General features: G+C 44.4%; 1 protein-coding gene across 1 annotated transcript in view; it reads right to left on the bottom strand.

Annotated features, from left to right (window-relative positions):
• Nucleotides 1-734: 734 nt before the first annotated feature.
• pde4d (phosphodiesterase 4D, cAMP-specific) overlaps nt 735-19,831 on the bottom strand; it is an 87,128-nt gene continuing 68,031 nt past the window's right edge. Inside the window, 11 exon segments of the mRNA XM_079738765.1 lie at nt 735-4,178; nt 4,181-4,612; nt 4,768-4,950; nt 5,507-5,629; nt 7,015-7,169; nt 8,817-8,916; nt 9,318-9,482; nt 9,621-9,719; nt 9,944-10,119; nt 10,459-10,552; nt 16,783-16,895. Coding sequence (XP_079594891.1) covers nt 3,996-4,178; nt 4,181-4,612; nt 4,768-4,950; nt 5,507-5,629; nt 7,015-7,169; nt 8,817-8,916; nt 9,318-9,482; nt 9,621-9,719; nt 9,944-10,119; nt 10,459-10,552; nt 16,783-16,895 — 1,823 coding nt within the window. The 3' untranslated portion in view covers nt 735-3,995.

The raw sequence follows: 19,831 nt of genomic DNA, 5'->3' as shown, positions 1-19,831 counted from the left end.
ATTTTTGGAAGATTCATTTCATAAATTAGAATAAAGGATTGTGTTCCAAATATTAGCATTATTTTGATTTCTTTAGTGTCTAGAGTATTTGATATCAAAAGTCACAGGAGATGGCGCTGTTATTCAAGAATAAAGAAAATGGCTAAAATGGAAGCGTTTACCTATTATGTTAATCTGTAAATACATTACGTGGAATCAAAACACTGATATGATACAGCATTAACTACCTGTCACCGACAAACATGAGGTAGGTATTTTGATAGCATTGCTGCCAACTCAACAGTGAAACAGTCAAGGAAAGAAGAGTGTCAGCACAATCAACCCATGCTTTATTTAGTCCATTGCATATAAAAAAACTTTTTTTTCATTTGTTATATTTTTTTTACGTAAAGTTGTATGATCTACAGTGCTATCCAATAGACTGCAATTAACAAGGAATCCATTAAAATAACGTTTTAATTGTCTTGTGAAACTTTCAGACAAATTGGCATTCTAAAGACAACCCAAAAAAATATAATCCTGAAGAACTTTTATTTTTTTTAAGTTACAGTTTGTGTATTCCTTTCATTCCATAAAAAATAGAACACATAATGACGAAAGAACCTACTGTTTCCATTGGTCCAGGGCTGTTTAGAATCTACAGTATGCGTGTCAAAATAAGAGTCCTCTTTATAGGACAATGATGCACACCCCCTCCCAAAGCCCTCCCCCACCTCCCCAAACCCCCTTATAGATACTGTCCCTCTACTGTCCAGGCAGAACGATGTGAGTGGTGTTGGGTATTGCAAGTAGTATGAGTGTAAAGTGTGGGCCAAGCACGTATGAGTCAACACACTGTCAGTGTTTCAGCCGTAATTAATGCAGCAGTGGCTGAACATGCAGATGTTTCCTCTGAGCCTTGGTGCGCTCTTTAGACCGTGGTCGGGAGGCAGCGTCATACTTCTGTTTCATTCCCCCCCTTCAGTGGTAACAGATCCTGTACAATCTGGCAGGTGCAGGCTAAATCATAAGCTGTCCGTTTAGTGTACTCATCAGGGGTTGGAGGATGGGGTAGCCGGTGGATCGTTGACACCTGCCTGGTTGTGTTTTCTGCAGGGGGTAAAGGATTGTGTGGATTCGTCCGATAACAGGTCCAATGTTAATGCAGCTCTCAGACATTTAACTATGAAGCTACGCATCACTCAGGTAGTGTGGGGTCTAGGACTTGCAGCAGACCTGAATCATAACATAACGTTATTTCCTAGTTATATAACAATATAAATCACAACAAGTACCACATTTTTGTTTTTTTCTGATTCTCACAAAATAAAATGGTGTTTGGCTGTTAAATAAAAATAAAAAAAGGCAACATTTTCACTCGAGCTCCTCTCCTTGTCACATGCCTCTTCTCCAGGCGACAACCAAGCCAACTTAGCCCCAACTGCAGCAAAAAGAGAGGAGGAAAAGGAAAGCAGATAAAAAGTAGTCTAGATGGAACAAATGTGTATTTAGTTTAAGGCACAGCCCATGGGCCAAGGAACAGTTTCCTTATTTAAAAAAAAAACAATTTGGCTTTGCCCCTCTCGACTGAGCTAGCTCTCAGGTAAGCAACGCATTGATGGATCTTTCCTGTGTGTGTGTGTGTGTGTGTGTGTGTGTGTGTGTGTGTGTGTGTGTGTGTGTGTGTGTGTGTGTGTGGGGGGGGGGGGGGGGGGGGGGGTATATGTGTGTGTGTGTGTTTTACACTGCAGAAACATGTGTAATAAACATTCACTCAACAAGAGTTACAATGCAGCCACACCATCACCAAAAGGGATGATACGAATTGATCATTTACAACAAACAGCATCATGGAAATGACAATGATGATAATAATGATAATAATAATAACAATAATAATACCTATATAGTATTTACAGCACAATAAATATATGTTTGTAAACAGCAATAAAACCATAACATTGTATTACAGGTAAGAGCATCGGGTGAGCATGAAACAAAACAAAACCATAAAACAAATTGAACGCAAAAGAATTGGCACAAAATGAATGAACAAATCAAAACCAAAAGATTAAATAAATATTTTTCGTAAAGACACTTAAAGCACTATTAAAAATAAAGACTTTTAAATGATTTACATGTTTGGATGTCTCTGTATGTACATAGAGCGACAATGTTTTTGTATAGCTATGAATGATGTGAAGGTACTGTACCATCCTAACATCAAATGAAAGTTAAAACATCACAGAGATGAAAACAAAAGGAAAGGACTGGTGGCAAGGAGTTGTTGAGAAAAGTCGAAAAGTCTATGCGTTGAACAAGGTAAACAAAACGTGTCTAAATGGTAACATACAGTATCAGTGCATTAACGTATCTATGTCCCAGGATAGGCGTTCTACTAAGCAACAAAGCTGATTGTCTTGATTTGATGTCAAAAACAAAGACGGCTGTTGAATGCTTATGGTATGAATGGCATAATCAACCGTAATGACCACAATAACCGTAATATGAACCAAGACCGTATTGATTTCTCTAGCATAACTGGAACTGTTGTGTGACTGTTTCAGGGAAAGAATTGAGGCAGGTTCAGTAGAGAGGGTGAACAGTATTCACAGAAAGGGGGGCCAAAACCGTCTTCGAAACATTGAATAATCGCAAAAGCTTTCATAGCGTTTGTATAAAAAATTCCTTAAAGTCATTTGAACACAATTATCTGCTTTGTGCACCGCACGCACTACTCAAACCTTTCGCCACAAGGTGCATCTCATATCAACTACGAAGCATTGCATGGTGTCAGGGTGTCTAGGAGAGGAACTGCAGGCAATGAGAATGAAACGTAAAGGCTTTAAACATCAGAACGAATCTGAGTAAAAAAATAAAGCATGACGCGACACGTTGTAGACTGGTCATCCGTGAAAACCCCCTTTAGGTATAAAAAAAACAAAAAACAGAACGGCGGCTTGAACTCATACAAACAGGCCAACGCCAGCGGAACGGTGATGGGAATATTAATATAAATGCTATTGAATATCATCAGGAGCCAGTGCAACACTCCTTAATGCACTCCTGATACAATTCAGCTCCGAAAAACATTGAAAAAACACTGCAATCTGGGATGTCGTTCTTTTCTAGCGTAGCGTCTGTGTGTCTCCGTCTGCCTGGCATCGCTCCTCGACCTCTCGTTGTTGCTCACAGAGGAGAATGCGAGGCGGGAAGCTAGAAAACAAATTTCTGCTTGACATACAGTACCGTATGAGGACAAAGAACGAGGTCTCGGACACTTATTTTTTTCAGTCAGGTTTTCAAGGAAGACTTCCACATCATCAAGAACATACCCTCCAAAAAATAAATCCCAGCATGCTTTGCTACCCCCCAGTGCACTACAGCTTTTCAATCCTGGTTTGTCCCCAATCGGATGTTTCTTTTGGCCTCCAAACGATGTCTCCTAATGTCGCTGAGGGAAAGAAATGGCATCACAATGACACAGACACTCCTTGAGCGCCAGACGGCAGACATCCATGAAACAATGAGGGGCACTTGACAAAACATGAGAGCACGGCTAACGTCCAGGCAAGGCTGACCGGGAGAGGACAGGGGAGGAGTGTCATGGGGCCACGTGCACAGCACCGCGTGGGAAACTAAATGGCTCGTCCCCATCGTACATTGAGGTGTAACAATGATATGGCCGCACACACCCACACAGTCGCACACACACACACATACACACACACACACGCACACACGCGCACACACACACAGCGCCATACTACAGTACATACGCGGAAAGGAAAGGAGATTTCCTGAGTGCAAAATAACTTGTTTTAAAAAGTACCGATGGGGCAAAGAAAGTGGGAGCAGTTTAGTTTGGGATGAGGATGGGCAAACAGGCCGAGAGGGAGCAGCACACATTTAGAAAAAATGCAAACATAGATTTAGAAAAAAATTATAATAATAAAAATAAAGAAAAAACAAAATAAAAACAGGGAAAATAACCCCTCCCCCACCCCTTAAAAAACCTATAAATAATCATCTGTCATTACTAAGAGAAATGGTTCATTCAGCTGCTTTCCATGCGCTGCTATGTATGTGCAGACTTCTCCTCCTCTTCCTCCTCCTTCTCGTTCTCCTCCTGATCTGCTACCTCCTCCACCACCACGCCGGTTGGCGAGCAGGGCGTGGGCGTCGCCCCTTCCTCCCCCCCGTCCCCCCCGTCCCCCTCCTCCTCCTCCTCCTCCCCCACCTCCCCCACCGGTTCGTCCAGGGGGATCTCCGTCGATTCCGAGTCCTGCGTGCAGAGTGTTTTAGAGTCGCTACAGCTGTTCTCCTCCTCGTCTTCCTCCTCCTCCTCCTCCTCCTCCTCCTCCTCCTCCTCCTCTGGCTGGCTGCCACTGTCCTTCTCCGTGTCCGACTCCCCGTCCTCCTCCAGGGTGAGCTCGAACTGGAACTTGTCCCCCCCGGGGGGCCGGCTGCCGTCGTCGGGGTCGTCGGGGGCGGGGGAGGGGCTCTGGGGGATGGTGCTCTGGTACCACTCGCGGTTGTCCTCCAGCGTGTCCAGGATGTCCTGGGCGTCCGGGTGCACCAGGTCGGCCCACGTCTCCCACAGCGGGTGGACGATGTAGTCGATGAAGCCCACCTGCGGACGTGGGGGACGGGGGCTTAAGACAGGCCGAGGAGTGGGTGTGTTTGTGTGTCCAAATGTTCATACTGTGTCTGCATGTGTCTGTGTTTGTGTGGTTTCGTGTCCGTACCTGTGTGTTTGCGCGTGTGCCTGTGCGTGTGTGCGGGTACCTGGCTCTTCTCCACCGAGGCGTTGTGCTTGTCACACATGGGGCTGATCTCCATGCCCCGCTCCCTCTCCCGGTCCCCCTGGCTGAAGAACTCCTCCATGATGCGGTCAGTCCACTGGCGGTACAGCTGCAGGGGCTTGGTGGGGTTGCTCAGGTCCGCACAGTGCACCATGTTCTGGAGGACCTGGACGCACCAACACCAGCACTCAGCGGCCGCCACACCCCTTACAACCGCCAGTGAAATGACTAGGGCGTCTAGAGCGGTTAGCGTTCATCTATCTACGATATGTTCCTGCTTTAGTGGGAGGAATAAGGTGGGATTGCAGGAGCATGCAAAGTAGGGATGTTAATGATTCATTCTTAATCAATGAATCGCCGTTAAGAATTTGAAATGATAGAAAATGTGTTAACCGACAGTGTGGGTTTTATTTACCCCTTCTTAAAAATGGGTTTGGTTTGGTCTGTCTTGTTGGCCTAGAAATGGACAGGCTGACAAGAGCAGCCGTCTCCAGCGAGTGCTGCATTGTTTTACTATTCGGTTCGTTTCAATTATTTGTGGTTCATGAGTTAATGTTTCAAATAACTAATGCCGATAACAAAATAAGTAAAACAAGAGAGGAAAAATACATGCATTTTGTGTCTCAGTAATTATTAATGATTCATTGATTATTGATTGTTAACGTGTTCAATAATCAGTTAAGGAAAATGCATGAAAGTTGTTTAAAGTGTTGAGGCCGGACCTGTATTCTGTCCGAGTAGTTGTCGAGGAGCAGGACACCGGAGCTCGTCACTTTCTTGGTTTCCACCATGGTCTTCAGGTCAGCCAGTAGGTTCATGTGCTTGGACATGTCTGTTGCGAGGACCTGGGTAACACAGATCATGCATAAATTAACACTTAAATCATTGTACAGTCAACATCAACATCAAACGATATTAAGGACTAGTTAATCACCTTGTCAGTAATTGGTACAATTTTCCATTTGTTTAAATGCAATACAAGAATACTCGGAAGGTGGCAGCAAAACCGTTGACCAAATCACTAGCATATCTAGAATTCAACATATATAAGCCTAGCTGGAAATCACCAAACAATTAGTCACACAGCATTTATTAGCATACCTAGAATTCACCATACAATTAGTATAGATAGCATAAATTAAAGCATTAGCATAGCTAGAATTCACAATTCATTAAACCATTACAATATCTAGAAACCACCAAACCGTTAGCATAGCTATAAAAAACAGTAATCAAACCACTGGCATGGTTTGAATTTACCAAACCGTTAGCATCACTTGAATTCCCCAAATCATTAGCATTGCCAGAATTCACCAAACAATTAATCTAGATAGAACACATCAAATTATTGGGAGCGTACCTACGTTCCCCGGGTCCTATGTTCCCCGCTTTGTATGTGACCGGGGAACATAGGATCTGGAGAGCGAATCTTTTTTTCGTAGGATGGTAGGGGCAAGTACCGCCTTTTTCGCCTCTGATTCGCCTGTGATTGGTTAAAATGGCTATCCTCCTATTGGTTATGGTTAGGGTTAGGGTTAGGTTTAGGGTTAACCCTAACCCTAACCTTAACCATAACCCTAAACCTGACCCTAACCCTTCGCACCTGGGACATAGGACCGGGGGAACATAGGGATGACCCCAAATCATTAGTATAGCTAGAATTCCCAATTTATCAAAACGTTAGAATAACTCAAATTCTCCAAATCATTAGCATAGCTTTAAGAAACAGTAACCAAACCACTAGCATGGCTAGAATTTATCAAACTGTTAGAATTGCTAGAATTCACCAAACCCTTAGCATTGCTAGAATTCACCAAGCCCTTAGCATTGCTAGAATTCTACAAACCCTTAGCATAGCTAGAATTCAACAAAGCCGTCGCATCCCAATAATTCACCTAACCCTTAGCATTGCTAGAATTCTCCAAACTCTTAGCATTGCTAGAATTCAACAAACCCTTAGTGTAGCTAGAATTCACCAAACCCTTGGCATGGCTAGAATTCTCCAAACCCTTAGCATTGCTAGAATTCACCAAACCATTAGCATTAGCATCTCAAGAATTCACCAAACCCTTTGCATTGCTAGAATTCACAAAATCATTAGCATTAGCATCTCAAGAATTCAACAAACCTTTGTATAGCTAGAATTCACCAAACCAATAGCATTAGCATCTCAAAAATTCACCTAACCATTAGCCTAGCTAAACCAACAGTGGATGCGGTCTGAACTTACGATGTCGATGACCATCTTGCGCAGTGATTGTCGTTGTTTTTTGGTCAGGTTCTGAAAGATGTCACAGTTCTCCTCCTGCAGGAGCTTGAAGCCAACGGCCAGGTGGTGGTTCTCCAGCACCGACGAGTCATTGTACATCAGCGCCAGCTCAGAGTCTGGGGACACGACAGGACACACGTTACAGACAGGGAGCATTCAAAAGGTACAATCTGCTGAAAACAGAGGATGAGGTAAGATGCACGGTCAAATTCAAAAAAATTCACTGTAATGATGTATTGTAAGCTGAACTTAAACACAGTTTTGCATCTTTGAACATTTCAATGTTCATGTAATTAGGCGGGTGGTGGTGATGGAACGACCCCAAATAAAAGTGATGACTTCTAAGGTTATTTTGGCTCAAACCCCTATAATGTACTCAGTGATACCCCTTTTCCAACAACGCGGTTTCAGTGCTGGTTCGGTGCCAATCTCCAACCAGTTCTTGGCTTTTTCACATAAATAATCCTGGCTCCGGGCCTGAAAATCAGGTTCCAACGCAGAACCAACTCTACGCTGGTCCAGAACCAAGAACCAGTGATGTCTAGTACTGGGTTAGCATAATTTTAACACGCTAATATTTGCCGTTACTTTTAAGGTCCTGACGCATTGCTAGGCGACGTGGTCGTTTGTGCTGACGCATTGACGTGGCTCTACTCTAGCCCAAGAGTCTGTGGAAAATCAAGCTGGTTCTTAGGGACTTGGTGTGCGGAACCAACACTGAACCAGCACAAGTAGCAGCCCAGCACCAGCCCCGGGTTTGCGTTGGGGGGAAGGGGGTATAAGAGGAGCAGTCGGAAAATAATGTGGTCACATTTGTTTTGTTATGTTCCCATCGATGGAGAGGTTTCCCTTCTCTGGGTCACTTGAAGGTCTACCCAGCTGTATTTAGATTTTCCATTAGGATGCATTAGTCCTGCCCAGGAGAAAGAGGATCCCACTCTGAGGTTGTCTGGAGCTGCCTAACAGGGATGACTCACGCTGCCTCACTCAGGGAATCCCTCTCCCCTCTGGTGTTAAGGTGACATCGTATTCGATTTTCCCCCCCATGCCATTCCAATTCACGTTGGGTAAGGCTGTTTTCTTACCAATCATATGTGTAATAGAAAGAAAGAACGTATGAGATGGGTGTCCCAGCAAGGTACAGAACAGTGTTCTGCACATCTGCCTTCTAGTTTTAAACTCATTTCAAATAATTAAATGTCGTCTGATGGGGCAACTTGCTCATGTTTGATATGTAGATGCATTTACATTTAATTGAAACTAATGATTGAACAATATTTAACTCCTTGTAAGGCCTCCCAAGCTTTAAGGCCTGCCAAGCGGTACCTTTTAAAATACACTATTCATTGACTCCATGAACTCCACTGGCTTTAAAACAAAAGTCCCTTAATTCAAGAGTCCCTTAATTTAAACGATGAAAGAATCTGTGTGTGTGTGGTTCTGTATGTGTGTGTGTGTGTGTGTGTCTGCATGTGTTTGTGTGTATGTGTGTGTCTGCCTGTGTGCCTATGTGTTCATGTCTGTGTGCATGTGCTTGTGTGTATGTGTGTGTCTGCGTGTGTCTGCCTGTGTGCATATGAGTGTGTATGTCTGTGTTCACGTGTGTGCGTCTGCATGTGTGTGTGTGTCTGTGTGTGTCTACCTGTGTGCATATGTCTGTGTGTGGGTGTCTGTGCGCATCTGCATGTGTGTGCACGTGCACAGGGCTGAGATGGAGATGTGGTTTGACGTAGCTGTTAACTCTGGGCCGTATTTAGACTCACTGGTGTTGATGAGGAACTGGTTGGAAACACCAGGATGGTCCACGTCGTGAATCGCACTGGCAAAGATGGCAGCTAGGATCTCCAGGTCTGTGAACACAGCCTGGAATGCAGATCACAATCACATCAGCTGTGTTGCCCTGGTACACTTGCAAAATACTAGGATTTGGTTGACTGAAAAGAAAGGAGCAGCAAATTAAAAAGTTTATACAAATTACAACTGTACATGGATAATGAGATCAGGGGAAGGGCAGAAAGAAGAAGAATGAGATGAATTGATGAAGGAATCCAGTGTGTGCACGTGTGTGTGTGTGTGCATGTGTGTGAGTTTGTGCGTGCATGCGTGACTAAGAGCCATCAATTGATCTTTGAGCTAGCATTTCTTTGAAGCTAGTTGAATATGGGCGTGGTGTGGATTGTGCTGTGTGTGTGTGTGTGTGTGTGTGTGTGTGTGTGTGTGTGTGTGTGTGTGTGTGTGTGTGTGTGTGTGTGTGTGTGTGTCACCTCGAGGGCGGGGGTGGAGAGCAGCACATGAGTGGACTGAGTGACGTCAGCAGCGTGGATGTTGTTATGGTAGGCCACATCGCCATGGTAATGGTCTTCTAAGGTCATCAGGTACGTTATAAAGGTGTCAAGTGGAATTTTGAATGTTTTTAACAAGTCTCTCTCCTAGGGATTAAAAGAAAGAAAAATAACAAGGAGGTTTAAAAATTAGCCCGACCGACAGAATCATAACCTGAGGAAAATAGTATAGCAATAGTAAAATATTAAACCATAAAGTTTGTTGTTAAAGATTCAGATTGTCACCTGGAATATAGTGTGCATCATGACCGTTAGTGGCCGGTTCCCGGAGAACTCTGTGATTTTATACACGTTAAGGCCCCATTTATTCACATCTTCCATTTCCTGGGGAATTGATACAGAAAAAAATAAAGGTGAATGACAATTCCTTTTTATGATTAGACCATTCTACCATACAAGCTTTTACTTTCCACACTCAAAACCCGTTGAAAAAACTTTTTATCCAAAACACACTCTTAATTAACCGACTGTCCATCGGCAACCTATTCACATTGTTCAACACACAACACATCATACTGTACACACACAGTCTCCAACCCAACACGCACGTTAGCCAGCTCGTCCTCCGTCTCGGTCTTGACGCCGAAGCGAGGGATGCTGGAGTGGGTGAGGCTGGACGAGTGCTGCAGCTTCTTCACCCCGCTGATCTGGGACATGGGCTTCGTCTTCTTCTCCTTCTCCTTCTGGTTCTGAGGGCAGGGCATCTCCACCTCATGCTGCTTGTCTGGGGGGGAGAGACGGCCAAACCACAGCACACACTTGGTTGAGTGAAGGGGGGCTTTGCTACCCGCAGATACAAAATCAATGGTGTTTGATTTTTTTTTTTATATTGTTTATTTATTGACACTTTTTTGAGCACCTTAATTCATCAAAACATAGTTTGTGGTTATCTACCGTCAACAATACATTTGTATTATTTTTTTTAAATAAAATATAAATACTTACAATATAAATAATAAAATGCAGTACATAAATATGCACAGGCCCTGTGTCTGCGTGTGAATGGAGTCCGTTGAGAAAAGGTGTGTTTGGGTTGAGACCATGGTGTGCCGGCCCCACTCACCCAGGAAGGTACTGGAGATGAACTCGGACACCTGGTTACCAGAACGGCTCATTTCTGAGAGGTGACTGAGCTCCCTGTTCAGCATCCTCTTGAACTGAAAGAGACAAGCAAATAGACGCACGCACGCACATACAGACAAACACACACACACACACAAGCGCGCGCATACGCACACAGACGGACAAAAACACAATGAGACGAGGGTTATTCATCGGACCTGTTTTGCAGGGATTCGCTGCATCCTTATTTTCCTATTGTCCAAATAAAATTGTCAGTGAAGGGCCCAATAGGTCTCACCACGCCAACGCAGGAACGTTGGAGTACGTGGATGTAAGAGGAACTTTTGCATGCAACAAAGTAGGAATACAGGTGAACACACAATGAGAATTAGAGAGGGCATTGTGTCCTCATGAACGGTGTATTCATAATTTCTTTATTTTTCAATGAATATGGTTCAATGGCGCAAAGATTTGGTAACTTTAATTTACACATGATAAACCCAGTGAAACAAATGATGCAAATTGATGAAATAATTGAAACAAAGTGTACAATGGAAACGTAATAGAAGGGCACTGCGTAGACCATAGGATCAGGGACGCAGCTGTGGGGCTGAGTGTGGTGGCAGAGAGCCAGAGGGGGGCCTGGAATAGAGGTAACCAACTGGGTTTGGTGACGCTACGGGACGGTAATGTCAAAATGAAGCTAGTATCATTCAGACAATGATGCACTCTTCAAATATATATGTAGGCACATATATCATTAAAATGATTAGTGTAAAATTGAACAGTGGTATGGGTAGTTATATTACTTTTTTTTTGATTTCTCACAAAACAAAGCTATAGACATTGGACTAGTTTTAATACATTTCTCATGAGTCAACTTTGACTCTCTCTCTCTGTCTCTCTCGAACCCCCCTCCCCTCTTATCCTGGTCTTAATTGGAGTGGCTTGCTCCAAATTTAGTCCCATGCTTTGATTTGATGGCCAAACTGATTGACATGAGGAACAGATTGCTTGAAATCAGACATTTCCCCAAGTGATTGCGCAGCAAGATAATTACATATGCGATTGCAAAAAAAAAAGCCCTTAAACAAAGACAATGGACTCTCTGATTTCCTCACATATTCTGTATGTGAATGGAATGTTCTATAGAACATTATTGATCACTTAAATTATACAATTATGACAGAGGGCAGAGTGCTTAATGCACAATTGAGTCCAGTGTGCTTTAAACTAGACATATATTAGCCCAAAATATGTCCTCTTAAAAATAATTAAAACCAAAAATATATAGAAACGTTAAGACTCGTTGTATTGACAAGCACTACAGTCAGATAAAAAAAAAAAACATATTTACTTTATTCAATGATGTTATATTTGCATTATCCAATCCAAAACTGTATTGAAACAAAAATTTGTATAATTTCACAGAAGCTTAGAAGATACCATCCTTCCAGGTACATTTAGTCCCACAGACGTCATCCTAACAACATAACATTGGAACTAAAATCACCTAGCAAAACAGCTTATAAAAATGTATTGGACCTGATGTGCATCTGACATCTGTAAAAATGGATTATCCTTTGTCTTGAAAATGATAGGATATGATTGACATTTAATCGAAAAAACTAATGGTAGGTGACTTTAACATAGCGTTTCTATATCTTTTCTCTTACCTTTATATAGCCCCATGAGACAGAGAGCAGGTAGTTGGCTTCAGGCATTTTGACAAATCAACAAGAGACCAAAAAGAAAAAACAGTTGAAACGACGGAGAGCTCGCGATGATAAAGCACACGCAGGTTGGTGGTTTCAGTCGAACCCACTCACTGTGGGTCGGTTCTGAGGAGTCCAACCCAGTCGTCAAGAATCTGCGAATAACGCCTCACATTTCTAAACCGTGGATGTCCAAAAGAAAACCGCTCGTATTCCGGGACGTGCCGAGTGAGCAGTGTTCAGGGAGAAAAGTAGGGCTCCCTGCAGATCCAACCAGAGCGCATCGTGACCAAAACCACCACCCCCCCGCCCCCCAAAAAAATCATACACACTGGCACACTTCTTCAACACACACACACACACATGCACACAAAGCAGAACATGCACTGACGCGCGCGCAGCACTCCCATACAGAGACACGCTGCTGAGGAGGTGAATAATTGATGGAGGTGTGGATGCCTGGTTGACGGTAAAGCAACAGGACGGCAAGGTTCCTCTGTCAACAGCTTCCAAACAAGGCGGGCGTCCTGGCTGGCTGCCTCCCTCCACGTCTGACATAAGCTTCCCGTGTGAAGAACATTGCCTGGTTTTTTCCCTTTTTCTCTACACTACGTCGCCCAACACTAGCAAATCAGGGCACAGAGTAGGGGGGAGCGGTGAGATCATCGTGGATCCGGATTGGCCGGGAGTGGAAGAGCGTTGAGGTCATCTTCTGTCTGACCGAGGGTAGAGGGTACCGTGGAAACTTAACACAACTCCTCTGGGACCCCTCTGGATCTGGTGTGTGCATAGTACATGCGATTTTTTTTACCGATATTACACAAGAGGAAGGGAGATGTATCAGACTCGAGGCAATATCATATTCGAGGTCGTGCTGTTGTACTGAATATCAGCACGACTGGGCCGGTGGCCTCGTACCTACAACTGAATCACTGCCCTGCTGATATTCAGTAGAACAGCACGACCTCGACTGGGATATTGCTTTTATACCCCAGTTCTACAAGCGTCCATTTATTAGTTAACAGCAATAAGCGGTCACAGATTATGATTGGTTTGTTTAATAATTTATTTGGCTCAGCTAACAACAAATAGTTCCACAACTGGAATGGGACCGGCATGTTGCCAAGCAACATAAACATTTTCCTGCACACTAACTTGCTTATTTGTGTAGGTCTACACATTACCGCAGGACAGCTACTTTGTATCTTGTACATTTATCTGTATGTTTAAATTATTGTGCAATGTGTATCGTTAATGTAATAAACGGCTATTAGTAATACCCCTACCCCCCCCTAAATACCCCTGCGGAGTGATACATGTATATTTCACTGTCCCAGGGCTGTTATACTCTATAATCAGCACTCATGGAATGCCTCTTGTCCAATGAAATGACCTGGTCGGAACAAACCGTTCATGCTTACGTGAGCATGCTGAACATGCTTACGTGTGTGCCTGTGTGCGCGTGTGCGTATCTGTGTGTACCACCTGACCTACAGCAGGTGAAGATGCTTAGAGCAGGTGACCTCACTCCTTTGTAAAGCAGCATTCCCACATAACGCTAGATTTTTCCCATCAGTGAGTCACGTTGTCATCACCGGGGCGAGGATGAGCAATGTGCTCAACAAGTAAAACATGCTAAGCAGGGGGAGGAATCAAGGACGGTACCAGCAAAGACGTCTGATGTTAGCCACCAGCGCACGCCAAGGGAAGGGCATTGTGCGCGTCTCCTGTGGGCCCCTGTGTACGGAGAGGTGTATTGAATGGGGTCTCAAGCTGTCTCTGCTTACTTTACACCTTACCCCTACAGAGGACGCTGCCGCTGGAGGCAATTTGCAGCTAGACGGGAGCAGTGGCTGAAGCAGATGTGACCGCACACACGCACACACGCACGCACGCAAACACACACATGCTCCACTACACACACACAAACACACCAGCACCACGGCACATACACTTTCAGAATTATCCACACTTTCAGAATATCTCCAGCACCACACACAAAACACACACACACACACGCAGGCACACACACGCACACACCGACACATGCAATCACACGCACAGACACAGAGGAGCCACCGATAAATCATGAGAGGTGCAAACACCATCATTTGGTACGGATCAGAAAGAGTCACACTAGGGATAGCTGTGACTTCTATGTTGTTGTTTTTGGTGCGAGGCGTATCCAAAAATATCCATTCCCTGCTGTATATAGCACTCGACATGCATTCTGTTCCCGTTGCTTCTTCTCACATGCCCACATGTATTGTTGGTGGCAGAGACCTACTGCTCAGAAAGTCGCTTGGGGTGGATTACATCACTGACACTGTGGTTTGTTCCGCTGCCCGGCCATTTTCATAAAGGTAAGGAGGGAGCGACCGCTGCCTTTAAATCAAATCCATCTGCGTTTCTGATGGAGCTCGAACCTGGTGCTATTGTGATGTCACCTTTTGCTGTAGCCTGAACAATATGAGGTTAGACTGTCGGCCATCTTTTATTTCGGGCCTCAGCAGGCAATCTGTACACTTTGAGGGGCGCACACTAACAATAAAACATTAGTGCAGAGTTGAAGTGGCACAAGACCTGCAAAGACCATGACACCTAACCACAGGGCCTTAACACAGCAATGATGATACCATTACTACTACTGTGGGCTAAGATGAATGTTGAGTGTGTTTATCCGGTGCCGGATGTATTGTATTGAATTGTATAGTGTATTGTGAGTGTGTATGTACTACACTCTTTGTGTAGTTATATCAGTGTCTTGTAATCCTGTGTGGGATGGGCCACTTGTGTCGCATGACACGAAAACAAACATCATCAAACATAAAACTACTACTACCACCTATAATAATGTTAGTTATAATATTAGAATAAGAACTTAAAGGTATGATAGCTCTTTGGATCGATATTGCTGTTGTCTTGAGGTTTTGGGTAAATTCTGGGGACTGACTTAATAATACATAAGGAATGAAGGGTGAATTTAGCTCAACATGAGGCCTGTGGACACAGCTACAAGAGGAGGTCCAGCTATGGCGGCTACGTAGCAATATTGTGCTTTCGAGGTGCCATTGTATGCACACGTACACATAAGCGCATGTGCGCATGGCGTGTGTGTTGTTGGAGTGAGAAGGCAGCTTTTTCTTTTTTTCTCTTGCTAGGCCCGTGGTTGTTGCCATGACAACCGGAGACAGCCGCGCTCTGTGAGCAACGGTGAGACACCGCATATTTACACCCTTGCGTTCTCGAGACCTTTTTCTTCAAAAAAACACCCGGTCAAAATACAAAATGAAATAAGAAATGTGACGCGGACATCTTTGAGATGAGGTTGTGTGCGTGGCGCGCGTGTTCCTTTGTCCTGGCTTGTCTTACCCACAGCGTATCATCTTCTCCCCCCCCCGCCCCTCCCCCTATTGTGACATCACGGTGTGTGACATCACCAGAGCCCAGAGCTGATCGGCATGCATAGCACCATGGCAGGGCCCCACCAACCACCCACCACCACCACCACCACCTCCTCCTCTCAGTAAAAAGGGGACTGGGCATGCTCACTGCATAGCTCTGTGCCTGCATGACAATGCTTCTGCTCTGCCTTACACACAAAGAGAAAACAACACATGCACCTTGATGCATGCCCCCTTGGCTGACTGTAGAAACAGTACACATTACAACAGCCAGACACCACACCTCATAACCGGGACACGTTCACATGCCACCAGGGCCAGCATTGCATCTTAGCATTGCATGGTAGCGAGCAGGGAGGAGAATAAACCTGTGGGGGGAAATCTAGAGCCTAAGAGTTTTGGATGGTAAAGAAATAACATTAACACTAGTAGGGGTTGTTAAATAGAAATCGAATCGATTCTCTATCATTTTATTCAGCGTTTGATTATTATCAGTGTGTCATAATGTTATCAATATATATCAACCAATGGATATTCCTGGGATTTTGTACACTGTCTATATACATGAATAAATACATGATCCAGTTAAGGTTTGAATGATTCATTCCAACAGCTTTATTTGTAGGATAAGAAGTCTTCATAACAGCTTTTAACTTCATCCCTCTAGCAAAAAAGGTTGTCAGGGGACTTATTACGAAAATGTAATGACTAGAATTTCTCAGAAATGAAAATGGAGGTGCAAGCACAGTGTTGGTACCTCCACCATCACCACAACAAGTGCGCCAAATTGCATTCTGGGAATCAGCAAAGAAATTACACAACACCCAGACGACTAAGGAGGAGAAACCTTTCATTATGATCACAAAGTGGATGAACACACTGTTGCTTCATTTACCTTGTTATATTCTAAAAGCAGATCCAAACAGTGCTCGCTCAAAGGCAAAGTAATGTTGTATGAGGTGTACTGAACTAACATGATTTTGACCTACTTCAGTGACATAGCACTGGGTGTACGTTAGTGTTATCAAACTCTTTGTTCACTAGGGATGCGTGCATGCATATTAGTGAAACAGGGGTTATGAGGTGGTGTAGTGAATTATCATTCCTGACCATGCCTACTTCCCTTTTCGTAGTGTCGTAAGTAGTGACACAGTGCTCTAAATCCTGAAGGATTATAACAGGTGTGAAGGAGACAGTTCTTCTCACCTTGTTGGAGGCCATCTCGCTGACCGAGTGCCTGGTCTGCAGGGTCTCTAGCTGGTCCAGACACCAGTCCAGCTCCTCCAGGGTCTCGGTGGCCAGCTTCTGGTAGGCCTCCTCTGCAGGACCGAGACAGGAGGGCAGAGGATCAGTAAGGGCCCTCTTCAGAGGGCTAGCGGACTCTCCGGGCCTCCCCGGGTCTCCCACCCCACAGACAGCTAAGCTGGGATACCCCGAGTGAACACATGGGAGACTCTTCATGCTGGAGAGCCTGGGCCAGGGGTTTTTAATGCTAGCCCCGTGGTCTAGGGTGGGCTCCTCAAGGCAAGGCCTGTCCCTGGAAAAAATGTAGTCTCCAAAGGGGCTGAATTTCTCCTTCCACTGCTCCCAAAAACAAAGTACCACAAGAACAGTCTTGATTTAAATTCTGTTGCAGGATTAGGGAACTCTCAACCAAATCTCATCGTGTCCGAAGGCCGTAGAGGAGTGGGTTAGCAAGGTGAGGAGAAGTTCAGCAGAGCTTCCGAGGTAAAAGTAGTACAAAAAAACAAAAATAATAAGAAGAAGATAGCAGCGAGACGGGGGAAATCCACCTAGGCAGATCAAACTCATGATCTCCCATGCACGACAGACCCCATTTAAACAGCATCTAGAGGTCCGGGGTTCTCAAGTTGAGTCTGCAGTCGGCGAGAGGAGAGTTAATCCATTCATGAAGCAGGATGAAGAGCAATCTGCTTAGCAGGCCCATGTCTGCTGTAGAGAGGGATGGACGTCTGAAGGAGAACACGAACGCGTGCACCAGAGAGCGAGAGGGAAAGAGAGAGCAAGAGAGAGAGAGAGAGACGTCCAGGAAGAAGCTCAGCGGCGATCAGAGTTCACATCCCAGTGATGTCCACAACTGTAAAAAAACAGGATCGGACATAGCCCGCCGACAAGCTCACAAGAAGGGCTGTGCAAACACACCGTAGCCACACAGACACAAATGGACAGGCGCCCATAGACATGCACACGCTCACACACATCCATCAGGAGCAGAGCTAACCATAACAAAACCACATTGTATGAGTCCTTAGCCGGTCTGCCAATGAAAAATGTCCATGCTATCCAGAAAGGAAAGGTTTAAAATCCATTGCTTGTGTGTGTGTGTTGTGTGTTGTGTGTGTGTTGTGCTGGAGCGTGTGGTCCAATAGATGCTGTGTGTATAGGGGGAGGGCTGCTGTTGCATCGGCGTCCCTGGTAGCCAAACGTGCGGCTCTCCCTGAGCTGTTTCTAAAGCCAGAGAGGACTGCACTGTGGATGGGGAAGGGCCGGTGGTAAAACATGGGCCAGAGTTGATAGAGGAATGGAGCTGGAATAGGGAGTTCCCTGTCTTGTATAGACCTTAATGAGTTGAAAACTGTATTCATATTGTTTGATTTACAATACACATTTAAGGGAAATTTAAACTAGAGTTTGGGGATACGAAATGAACGTAAAAATGCACCAGGATGTAAGGAACTATGTTTCTCTTTGAGGGTTTGCAAGAGCAAAACTGACTTAAACACTACATCACACACTTATGTTATAAGCTATTGCATCCAACACAATCTTTCATTTTTTTTTAGCTTTCACAAAGAGAAAATGTCACCTTGTCACAAGCCAATTAATATCGATGCCTGCACTTATTTAGAAGAGCCAGCGCTGCTCATGCCATTTGATATGGGAATGGGAGCACCTTGAAATGCTGTTCCACATGCACAGACAAGAGCTTCATGTGAACAGGGGTAAACGTAACACATCTCCTATTATGGCTAGAGTTTAGATGTTCATCATGTGTGAGATTTTGCTAGTATAATCATAGATTTTTTGTTTTTACAAATATCCCTATTAATGAATTTGGATGTTGAAAGAAATAAAATGTACTACTGTACAACAACTGCACTAAACAAAATACAGGCTCAGCCAAACTATTAAAGTTAAGGGATGCATTGTAATTATATGTGTTGGGTGCATGTTGCCTTTTGCATCGAAATGTTCTGGGTCTCCATGCCACAAAATAATCCCCAAAAAGCAGCCTCTTCCTCCAAAGTCCTGCTATGACACACCTCCTTCCTCTCCCTCTCTTATTTCCTCCCTTTTTCTAAATATCCCTTTCTCCCCGGTGTGTGTCTCTCTCTCGCTGCTCTCGCGCTCTGTCCCTCTCCCCCTGATGTGGTGTCAGTGGCTGGGGTGCTACTCTCTCTGACAGCGACTGCACTGACGTCAATGACATTCTTCTCATGCTTAGTGCGACATCAGACACCGGCGCTCCGAGAGGCCACTCTGCCGCACAGATGCAAGGCTGCAGGCAAACTCTGTACCGGAACCGCTCCACAGCGGTGGAGCGGAGGGGCGGAGGGGGAACACATGCAGGCAGAGAGAAAGGAAAAGGAGGAGCGAGAGAACAGGAAGGGGTGGAGAAGAGAGGAGAGAGAGTGAGACGTCGAGGAGGGGTGAGAGTGGGGGAGAGGAGACGGAGAAGGGGTAATAATATAAAAGGATACACTTCTAGGTATACCAGGAAATACAGGAAATAAGCCAATTGCGTGCATTACGGTATGCCTTACGGTTACTAGGTCATACTGTATAGTGTATAGTATAGTGTAAGAGTATACTACAACATGTTCATTTCTGAATAAAAAATCAAATCATTAAGAAAACGATTATTATTACATCATTATTGTTAGGTATGGGTAATTATTGAAAATAATTACTTAGTACTCTCTTTGAAAATCTTTATCTTCCTCCAACTATAGCAAAATAATAGTTCACTTTATTCCAAATTATTATTTCAGACATTTTGTAGGGCAGGAGCCGCATGGGTGGCTAATTAAGAGAGCGTGTCTCATTAACTTGACACAGCACATCCCTTCCTCGGCAATAGGTCATGGGTCAGTGGCTCGCGCTATTTTTAGACCGCTCTAAAGTAAATTCCATTATCTGATCAATATTCCTATGACCAGTAAATACACTGACAAGCCAGATTGGGGGAGGAGGAGGAGGAGGAGGAGGAGGAGAAGGAGGAGGTGGAAGAGGA

The sequence above is a fragment of the Pollachius pollachius genome (assembly GCF_949987615.1).
Source record: "Pollachius pollachius genome assembly, chromosome: 1".
Taxonomy (NCBI): domain Eukaryota; kingdom Metazoa; phylum Chordata; class Actinopteri; order Gadiformes; family Gadidae; genus Pollachius; species Pollachius pollachius.
This window is presented reverse-complemented; position numbering and strand designations above follow the sequence as displayed.